This window comes from Verticillium alfalfae, genomic scaffold (genome assembly GCF_000150825.1).
Source record: "Verticillium alfalfae VaMs.102 supercont1.12 genomic scaffold, whole genome shotgun sequence".
Lineage (NCBI taxonomy): Eukaryota > Fungi > Ascomycota > Sordariomycetes > Glomerellales > Plectosphaerellaceae > Verticillium > Verticillium alfalfae.
This window is the reverse complement of record NW_003315027.1, coordinates 74,527-85,187: the sequence shown is the minus strand read 5'-3', so window position 1 is coordinate 85,187 and position 10,661 is coordinate 74,527. Positions and strand designations below refer to the sequence as shown.

Below are 10,661 nucleotides of genomic sequence, written 5' to 3'. Positions count from 1 at the left end.
TTCGTTCGAGATGGCATTGACGTATTTTCGCTCCCTTGTTCCAGTAGATGCCGCCCGTTACAGTTTGTATTTCCGCCCGTCTTCATGTCGTCAAAAATGTTGGCGAACATGTCCAGGTATCCTTGGTCGCGCGTGACATCAAACGCTCGAATAAGGGCCAGTGCCCACCATCCTCGTCGTCATAAAACTCGTTGATGAACCCAGGAAACTGGCGAGAGATGAGTTTGGTGGCCACTTCTGTGGAAGCGTCCTCCATGCCGACCATGGAGATGGTGTAGGATGACGTGACGAGGCCCGTGTCGTCGATGAGTTTCAAGGAAGTGACGGCCTCCTTTTGGGCTTGTTCGAACGTGTTCCTCATGATGCCACCAACGTTGAGCGCATTCGCAGCAACGACATCGATGCTTGCAAAATCAGCCAATGTTGTGAAGATGTTGGCGCTGTTCCACCACTTCCTGTCCCAGATACCGCTTTGGACATTGTACCATGTGCTCTGGAGAGCGTCGATAGCCGCCATAGAGTTGATGGTGTACGTCGTCAGGTTCGCGTGCTGCGTTTCTGGCCGGCTGGACATGACAAAGACGGCGCCGGCTCGGGCAGCCAGACCCCCAACCCAGGCAACCATACTGTTCAGGAATCGGAAGGTATCGTACAAGTTTTTGGGTTCAATATGATCCAAGGACGAAAAGAGGTGATTGTGGGTGTATTTTGGAAGCGAATAGACATTAGCAGCAAGGGAGAGAAGCAACAGAGTCAGAAAGTAGCAAACTCGGCGGGCCGGACTCTGGCTGTGGCGACGCGTGCAGTTATACCATGTCGACACTGGTCGACGAGGGGGTATGGGGAGCTTGATATTGGCTCCAGGCGGAGCTCGAACATCTTGTGCCCGCGCTCGAGCATGAGCTGAGGTGACGGGGGTCGAAAGAGGGACGAACACCCCCCAGACCTCGGAATGGGAGGTGCTCGTGTTCTTCCCGTCCATCATCTTCATGCTATTGCTCACTCCTCATGCCCAATCCCATGTACATGGGCGGAGGACAGGGCCTCGGACAGATCAGGACCAAGTATGGAGGGATGATGCGCCGGGTTTTGGGCGGGAGGGCTCCTGGCAAGGCTCCTAGCTCGTCCCAGCTTTCTGGGCAGGAGTCAAGCCAAGGAGGCCGAGCTCCATCACGGCAGCGGATGACAGCCAGTTGTGATCGAGCCAGCGCATGAGGTAGGCTGGTACGGACATCCGCGATGCAGGGATATGCATGAGTTGGTCGACAGCGAACGCCTTTCCTTCTCGCTGCTATGGCTCAGAATGCGTGACTGATGTTACCCCAAAGTGACTGGCATCCTAAAAGGAGAATCTCACACTAGAGCCAGGCGCGGTTGTGGGTTATGGATTGGGGCCGCCGATTGTAGTGGTTGGCTGGAATGGCGGCAGGCAAAATCGATAGGGCGGTTGACTGGTTCTGGCCTTGTTTCAGGACGAGATTGGAAGTCATGCTTTGCGCCGTCTCAGCCCCTGAAGCGCTTGAGGTGTACAGGCAGAAAAGAGCCCAGCTGGGCGGCTGCGCGATTAAGCCGCCCAATGCAGACGAGACAGGATAGCCAAGGGTGGAGACCAAAGCTATATTTGCCCATTAGTATGTCGCAGATGTCCCTGAAGGGAGGAAGATCCATCTGCTGTGCTCTGCTGTGCGGTGCGGTGCTGTGCTGTGATGCAAGCACTCACTCCATTCTGAGCGGAGGGATCCACCAGAGAGGCCTTGCTGAGTAAGAAGACGACGGAGCTGCCAAGGCTGTCTCCACGATTAGTCAGAACTCCCATATGTAGCATCTCTGTTTAGAAGCTTATTCCACCGTTGCTGCTTCGCTACTTCCCATCTTTCCCACTAATGGAATCACTCAACTGCATAGGCGCCTGTCTTGGCTACCACCTTGCCTTTTTCCCTGTCTCTCTAATACATGTGAATACATGTGGAGAGCCTCGAACAGTCGTGTCTGGACAGCAATCAGGACTCGTCCTACGGTTCGTGCTCCTCCACCACCTGGACCAGCCAAGCCTGTCTCTACTCGACCTTGATCGAGGCACCAGCCATGCGGATGAGCACTTGTCTGTGTCTCCCAACCCAGTCCCCGACTGAGATGTCATTCAAGGAACAGGGGATCCGTCAAGCAACGAAACCCATGAATGTAACCCAGCATACCGACGGCAGGCATGTGTCAAGGAAACATCGACCGAAGTGATCGTCCAGGTACATGCTACGTAATATCGGCTGGGCCCGAGAAGCCCGAGAACAACCAGGCTTGCATCCACGATCAAAGCTCCTCGTTCTGGCCATCGTCAAAGACTCCAATCAGACAGTATTTGCAGGCCTGCCCGCCTCCTGTTGTAGACGTCTGGTGCCCGCGGACCTCGCTCGGGACGTGGGACTAGTCCTTGTGACCGGGGCGGTCCAAACGAATCTGGGATGAAGCCTGACTTGGGACGAAACCCAGAACAACAATCGGTGACGATGAACAGCTCGCCTTGTTTGGATCTGGCCCCTCGAGCAAACCAATAGTGGGAGAAATGGGGTCCCCCGCAGTCCCGCCTCTCCCCGCTTCCCCTCAGCTGAACGGCACGCTTCCAGGAACCGTTCGTCTGGAATCGCCCTCATGCTCGTCTTTCCACTCATGGCTCGCCCGAGGCAACTGCTGGGTCGGAAGAACGGCCCAGGGATCACGCATGCCAGCTGCTGGATGGCTCCTCTGATCGTCGCCTCCTCGCGCCCTCGTGTCAATGGTGCATGCCGTCCTGCCGACGCACACGTGGTTTTCATGGTGTCGCCTGCTGCCAGGGCCTTCATCTCAGTGCTGCCCGAGTCATGCACTTACCATACGCGGAAATTGTCAACCCCGAGCTCGACAGCATTTGCGCCGATTCGAGAGTGGCCTGCCCTCGCCCGTGTCGGCCAAGATGCCTGCATTGCGCAGATTGTCCGCGATGGCGTCGAGTCTGCTCCTCACTGTCGGCCTCATCTCTGCCGAAGACCGGCAGATTATCGCCCCCATAGCCCCATCCGGAGCGCAACTACTCCTCGACCATCGGCATTTGACCCCACGGCTCATCTTAGCGATAGTGACGCTGGGGCGAAGTCGTGCCAATCATTGTCGCTCGCTTCTCTCCAGCCACCCGTTCCGGCATGGTCGTTGATATTGGGGTAGCTTGGCCCTCGGTCGAGATGAACCCGTGGCGAGGACTTCATGCTGCCCATGCTGGCCTTCCCCAGGCATCAGGGGGGGTTCATTCCCCGCGTTCCCCATGATCAGTGCAAATTGGACTGTGGGGAGAACACGGGGAGTGCATCACAGGCACACCCTCCGGCTGCTACCCTTCGCTCATTGCCCTTCGCCATAAATACTGCGCGCGCGACGCTGTCGTCTGGCTTTGGCTTCTCCTACTCCTGGTCTACCAACCGCCCGGGACAGTCTTCTCCAGCCACCTACTCGTCCTGATCAGTTCGGCCCGAACACACAACGTCGCCATGAAGATGATGCTGTCTCGCCTTGCCGCCATGGCTGGCATGGCCCAGATGGTTGCCGCTGTCCTTCAAACGACAGAGACATCTAACTCGTACATCATCGCCAACGACCGTCTCAATGCCACGGTCACCAAGACTGGCGGTATCATTGTCGATCTGACGCTCGACGGGTCAAGACCTCCTGGGTCCCGCCACCGGCAGCATCGGTCGAGGCCCCTACCTCGACTGTTACTGCACACCCGCGGGTTTCTGGACCCCTGGTCGTGATCGACCAACGCTGGCCCTCTACTCTGGCGAGGATGCCACCGGAACCAAGTACGGCGGCTTCAAGATGTCCGACACCTTCCCCGCCACCGGCCAGGTCCTCGAGCAATACATCTTCCTGCGCGAGGGTGAGACCGGTCTTCACATGTTCAGCCGCGTCGCCTACCACAACGAGACGACGCCCTTCCTGCGCAACCTGCAGGAGCTTCGCACTCTGTTCCGCCCCAACACGGAGATGTGGACTCATCTTCTGACGAACCCTGAACAATACGGCCCCCTGCCCAGCAAGGAGGGTGTCGCCAAGCAGGTTGTCGTTCAGGACGCTACCTGGGACCTCAGCGCGACTCCCAACGACCCTTACGTCAAGGACTTCTCCGAATACTTCACAAAGTACACCTTCCAGTCCACCTGGGAAAACCACAAGGCCCACGGCATGTTCGCCGATGGCAGCAAGACCGCTGACGGCTCTACCTTTGGTGCCTGGATGGTCATGAACACCAGGGACACCCTGTTCGGCGGCCCTCTCTTCTCCGACCTCACTGTGGACGGTATTGTCTACAACTACATCTCCTCCAACCACCACGGCAACCAGACTCCCAACATCACCTCTGGCTTCGACCGCACCTTTGGCCCTTACTACTACCACTTCAACAAGGGACCTGCCGGCACCGACATCAAGGAGCTCCACGCCGATGCTGCCCAGTATGCCGATCCCGAGTGGAACTCTGAGTTCTACGACGCCATCGCCCCACTCGTCCCCAACTATGTGACAACCAAGGGCCGCACGACTTGGAAGTTGCACGTTGACCTTCCCAAGGGCGCCAAGAAGCCCATCGCTGTCCTCTCGCAGAATGGCGTGTACTTCCAGGATAACGTTTTCGACACCAAGGCTTACCAGTACTGGACTGAGGTTAGTGAGTCGGGCGATGCCACCATTCCCATGGTCAAGGCCGGAACCTACCGTCTCACCATTTACGCCGAGGGCATCTTCGGTCAATACATCAAGGACGACGTCAAGGTTGAGGTCGGTGGCCGCATCCGAACCACCCACGCACGCTGGCGCGAGGAGAACGCCGGCACTGAGATCTTCCGTATCGGTACCCCTGACAGGAGCTCTGGCGAGTACCGCCACGGCTTCGAGAAGGACCTGTCCAAGCCGAGGCAGCCTGCTGAGCACCTCATCTACTGGGCCGCTTACGACTTCCCCTCCGAGTTCCCCGATGGTGTCAGGTACAAGGTTGGCGAGAGCGACCCCGCCAAGGACCTCAACTACGTCCACTGGAGCGTTTTCGGAGGCCGTGGCAACTCGGTTCGCAAGGACATGTACCTGGGAGACGGCAACGTGAACAACTGGACCATTGTCTTCGATCTCGAGGAGGCGCAGGTCAGGCGCAAGAGGGAGGCCACCTTCACCGTGCAGCTCGCCGGCGCCAAGACCGCTGCGGGTAACACCGATGTCTTCAACGCCAGCGAACCTCACGCCAACCTGGCTTACACTGTCAACGTGAACGGCCAGGACCTGAAGCCCTGGGTCATCCCGTAAGTTCAGCATGCCTTCCTCATTGGTGTTTTCGCAATTAGCTGACATAGCCCAGGTACCATCACAGCAGCTCTTGCGCTGTCCGCTCCGCCGTCGTCTGCTACCAGGTTGGCAACAAGTTCAGCTTCCACCCTAGCATGCTCAAGGCTGGCGAGAACGAGATCGTCCTCAGCTTGCCCTACGGCGCCACCAACTACGAGCCCGCTATCCTGACGCAGGCTCTCTACGTGCAGTACGACGCGCTGCGCCTGGAGATTCGGTAGATCTGCTATTTAGGCAGAAGCCGTTTTGTATACACTTGACGCTTGCACATATTCACGAACATGACGATTTGCGGAATGTAATTAAAATATACAATAATGTACATGATGACATAAAATGAATGTTCCGTGTGGTGTACTAGTTCACGCGAGGCGCAATTGCTGTCAGCGTACCTCAACGATGTGAAATCCCATTCGGGGCTGGAAGATTTAGACAACGTAATGACGTGGAAGTAAATCGCCGCAAAAAGAAACTCTAAAAAAAGTGACGCTTCCTCGTCAGGTTTCTGAGTGTGCCATGATTCATCACCAGCAGGGTTGACTGAACAAACGAAATCTCAACCGCATAAGAGAATAGATTACCCCGACATAGACCTCCGGGCTGAGACCCTGCCATGCGAGAGTTGGGCCAGCTGAGAAGATAATTTATGAGCCAATGCTCACTATTAGGAGTGTCCGAGTTGAGAAAGGTATTTCATGTGAAGATTTCATCTTGCTCGTGCGCAGGCGAATCGACGATATCTGTCGGTCGCTTAGTGGACGGTGATGAAGGAAAGCCAAAGACGCACGGCGTGAGCCGTAGAAGTGTATAGAGTGCTGAACATGATTGAAGTGGGAAAGGCCACCAGTGTCCAACGCCTTGTTTTGCGCGGGTGAATCAGAACAGTTGGTTATGGTCGTGTTGGGTCACATGCATCTCGATGCGCCTCTCATGAACACGGACCAAGATGAAAAAAGTCACAATGCGTTGCACTCTTCTCGTGATGATAATGATTAGCTCATATTTTGCGGGAACGGTGCGTATCATGAGCTTGCTTATCAGGCGGCCGACGGCAACGTGTCTATTTGTTCTGTATGCTGTACGTCTTCAAGACCAGGCGTCACGAAAACGAACCTTTCACCGAGAGCAGGATCTTGGTGGTAACGTCCTCCTACAACTTCCAGGGTCTATTATGACACTTGGCATTGGAAACTCCGGTTGTTTGAAACATGATGTTGCTGAAGAAAGATGGTGAACCTCGTGGCATGAAGACACCTTCAAGAGTCAACAGTGCTTGAGGAAATACGCTTGAGATTCAATGCACGATCCGCTATGTCCTCGGACTCCTCAGGAAACCCACGACACCACTGCAGTATCCAACCAGCCCATCCAAGCGAGCGCACTCGCTTTCCTGCATGGCCTTCCACTCTTGCAGCGCCGCCAGCGATGCCTCGTTCTCCATGACAACGTCAAAGTGCAGTCTCAGGAATACAGTCATCCATGCCTGCGTCAGCTCATAGTCCCGACGAGACTTGAGACGGCTTGTCAAAGCCTTGATGAAGTGTACCAAGCCGTTCGTTTCGTTGCCGCTCATGTCACCAATTGACAGGGAGCGGAGCTCGAGGTCTGCCGTTGAAGGAGATAACGATTTCAGGTGTTCGATGAAGTCAACATCTGCAGCCAGGTCAGTATGTCAATTGTGTCAAGAGAGAGAGAAGAAGTGAAAGCTTACAGTCTCCGGAGACGGCGCCATCCATCAGCCTACTGGTAAAGATCTCCTGCACGCGTCCAAGCTCGTGCTTCGTGATCCGGGACGTGGATTCGGGTGCCGTGTCTGCCGCACCCTCGAGGGCAGGCACCGGCTTGCCGCCGCTGGTGGAAGGAAGGAAGAAAGGCGCCTTCTCCGGCACCTTGGGAGCCTCAGTGGGTTTGTTACGTTGCTTGATGAGGTCGAGGTGGAGCAATGTCTGCCAGCGGCTCTTCGGCACCAAGCTCAAGGTCATCATGTCGGAACTGAGTTGATCGATCGCCGGTGCCACGGTAGGATCGTCTTCTTCGGGCTCGGCCTCGTCATCAAATGCTGCCTCGACAAGGCCTTTGCTGCCTTCGCCTGACGCGTCGGCATAAGTCGTTGTGCCACCTCCTTCTCGGAAATTTGTCTCGTCGGGACATGTTTGTACAGGTTTGTTTGTCAAAGCGTCACACCGAGCTCACCCTTGACAGTCGCAGCAGAAACTCACGTACTGACAATGCGGGCGGTGAAGCCTTTTCGAGGCGAATGGCGTCAATCAAATGGCTCGTGGGGAGATCCCAGACTCGGATCACCGAGTCGTCGGATGCGGCAATAACCCAGCGCCATCGTTTGAGAAGCAGAAGTCGTTGATCTTGCCCTCACAACCCCAGAACTCGCGGATTGTTTTCTTGGTCTCGAGATCCACAACTCGGATGGAAAGGTCATCACAGGCGAACACAAGTAAATCATTACCCGCGTGGTAACGTCCTCCGGTTATGCCGACCATTGGTGCCCAATCGATTTGCTGAAGCAGCCTGCCCGTCAAAAAGTCCCAGAACTTGATCTTGCCATCCAGGGAACAGGAGACAATGTGCTTGTTCATGGAATCAACAATGATGCCGGTGACAGCCTTGGTATGGCGACCTGTTCCCTGCAAAAAGCCGCCGCCGGCAACCTGGATCGAGTCGTCGCCTGCTTTGAGCTGCTGGATCCTGATCTCTCGCGCCTGTGCGGGAGTAAGTTTTGCAGGAAAGCGTTGTCGGTGGATGCCGGACTGAAGGTTGTACATGTCAATGCCACCCTCGACGGAACCGACCAGAGCAAATGTGCCACAGGGGCTGATGGCGACCGTTGAGACATGAGCACCATCGCCCGTAGGGAACGCCCAGCGGCCAGCCTTCTTTCGACCCCAGAACCAAGTGCGGGCGAACGAATCGTCAACGTGAGCCGTAACAACACTCTCCCAGCCCGTCATGCCACTGATCTCGGCGTCGAGCCTTTGTGCCTTGTTGTCTCTGCGCTTCTGCCAAATAGGCTGCTTACCGGGAATGGCTCCAATGCCACCGTCGCGGTTGAGCGAGCTTGCAATGCAAGTAATTTCCGGCGCCTTGAGGTCCTCTAGGCTCGTAGTAGGGCCATGGGCCAAGGCGCGCGTTGAAAGAATGCCGTGCTTCTTAGCTTGCTTGCGAATGTTGCCTTGGCTCAGTTCCGTACTCTGACCGTCGCGTCGCAGACTCCAACCCCACAGGCTTCGATCCTGGCCACCACTGAGCAGCCACTTGTTGCCGGCTTCCGCGCCGTCAAAGTCAGTAGGCAGGAACTGCAGGCACTTGACGGGCGCCGCATGACCACTTCGCTGGTGAAGGATTCGAGGGATCGGAGAGAAGGGGGACTCGTCAAACATCCAGGTTTTGAGCGAGTTGTCCATTCCGCTCGTCACAATGACGGGTTGGCCGGACAAAAATTCAATCTTGCTCACGCCGCCACGGACCTTGGCTCCTTCCTCGACCGGAGGGTTGTGGGCGCTACGCAGCACACCCATGACTCTGCCACCGTGGTTCAGATCCCAGAAGGTGACATCTCCAGTGGCAGCAGTGGCGGTTGCCATGACACCGTCTTTGCGTCCATCGTGGCCTGCGCCCATGCCGTCGGTGCGGAACGAGATTGCATTAACGGGTTCATACTCGTTGCCGGCATTGACTTGAATGATCGACTTGTCGGGAAGGATATTGTGGACGACTAGCGGGCCCTTCGAATAAGCAATGGCGAGAAGAGACAGCGCCGGAGAAGGTTGCAAGCAAGTGACCGAGCCACAATCGGGTGAGGGTGGAAGGATAGTATAGATGAGCTTGCCAGTGCTCACGTTCCATATCTCCACCCAGCCATCCTTGCGGCCTACAAAGATTTTGTTGAGGTACGTAGGCATGTTGGTGACACCTCCGGTGATCTCGTTATCGCCCTTCTTGGTGGCTAGGGTGTGAAGCGTCGTGTAGTGCTCCAAGGTTGAGGTCTTCCAGATTTCAAGCCTCGTGGTCGCGCATCCGACCATCCAGGAGCCAAAGATCAAGATCTGCTTGATGGGTTCGTCGAGATCAGCGGGAAGCTCCAGTTCTTCGGACCTTCGACCGCGATGGAAAGACCACAGCCCTTGGTCTTCTCCTCGGCTTCGATCGCCCCAGGCGGCAAAAACCTTTTCCTTCCAGGCACATGTGGCGGTGATGTCGGCGGGGGTCTGAGGGCGGGTGACGAAGACGAGATTAAGGCCCCTCTTCAAGTCGTAAGTCTGCAATGCTCGGCCAACAGAGGTGGTCACTTGATAGGTGGTCTTTCCGAGGGGTATGGAGGTGAATGGGACATTGGTAGGAGAGACCAGGCCGACTGTCTGCAATGTGTTAGGGTGCCGTGCGCAAAGCGAAAGGAGCTTGAAAGCATACTCTGAAGGGCGCAAAAATGCGTGACGCCTGTTCTGAAGTGGCGGCATCTTTGGCGACAACATTGAGCTTCTGCCTCTTGCTCAGAGGGCCGTCGCTGTCTGAGTGAGGCATCGTCGGCGCAAGCTATAGGGCTATTTGCCGTATGGGCGATGTCGTTTCGTTCGCGACGAATTGGGCTTTGGAGGCACTCGCGAGTCCTTGTCCAGTATTTTTTTCCGCTCGTTATCTTATCATGCCACATGTGGCTGGACAATTTTGGCGGAGTGGACTGTGCCACACCGTGTATTGAGTGTACTTAGGTGGGGTGTTTGAACAAGGAGGTACTTTGAGATGAGGTACCTCCTTGCCATGTAACTGCGATGTGGGTCTCTATACGTACTGTACTACTTTGCTTGATTTGTCTCATAATCCTTTATGTGCATGCTTGTTTTCAGACCTGGCCTTGTTAGCCGATCTGAATCCAGCCGTGCTGCGTAAACGATTCAAGTGCCTTGCATCATGAGCATACAAAATCGAATTGCCAACACGACTTATCTTGTTTATGCTCTTTCGACCGCTTCTAGAGGGCCGGGCTGTGAACTGGGCCCCATATTCGTATGTCACGCGACCATGATGGAAAAAGGCATTCGCCGACCCTTCGGACCTGCTTAGATGCATGCATATGAAGGCCGCTTTCGGTGTCTCATATCCTGGCAACTGGATTGACGTCTTGGCTCATGAGATCATCGTCATAGTGCCTACATCAGGTCGCATTGTGATAACCTCACCTGGTTGGCACTGCTGCCAGCCACCAAGAAAAAATATAGGGACAATGCCGTCACACAGAATGGGGCAGTGCCACGCTTAATTTCTCACCAGTTCCTGATTCAAGGTGGGAA

The 10,661-nt window shown here is 55.6% G+C and overlaps 3 protein-coding genes across 3 annotated transcripts; 1 reads left to right on the top strand and 2 right to left on the bottom strand.

The window, feature by feature from the left end:
- Positions 1 to 82: 82 nt before the first annotated feature.
- On the bottom strand, positions 83 to 625 carry VDBG_08249 (glycosyl hydrolase; the record flags this gene model as incomplete). Its single annotated transcript, XM_003001158.1, has 1 exon — positions 83 to 625. The coding sequence occupies one exon, from the start codon at positions 623 to 625 to the stop codon at positions 83 to 85; it is 543 nt and encodes a 180-aa protein (XP_003001204.1).
- Positions 626 to 3,545: 2,920 nt separating this feature from the next.
- Positions 3,546 to 5,579, top strand: VDBG_08248 (rhamnogalacturonate lyase; the record flags this gene model as incomplete). The annotated part of the gene is made up of 3 exons (XM_003001157.1): positions 3,546 to 3,654; positions 3,689 to 5,315; positions 5,384 to 5,579. The coding sequence occupies 3 exons, from the start codon at positions 3,546 to 3,548 to the stop codon at positions 5,577 to 5,579; spliced, it is 1,932 nt and encodes a 643-aa protein (XP_003001203.1).
- Positions 5,580 to 6,667: 1,088 nt separating this feature from the next.
- On the bottom strand, positions 6,668 to 9,830 carry VDBG_08247 (U3 small nucleolar RNA-associated protein; the record flags this gene model as incomplete). The annotated part of the gene is made up of 4 exons (XM_003001156.1): positions 6,668 to 7,011; positions 7,070 to 7,496; positions 7,582 to 7,652; positions 7,733 to 9,830. The coding sequence occupies 4 exons, from the start codon at positions 9,828 to 9,830 to the stop codon at positions 6,668 to 6,670; spliced, it is 2,940 nt and encodes a 979-aa protein (XP_003001202.1).
- Between the last annotated feature and the right edge of the window lie 831 nt (positions 9,831 to 10,661).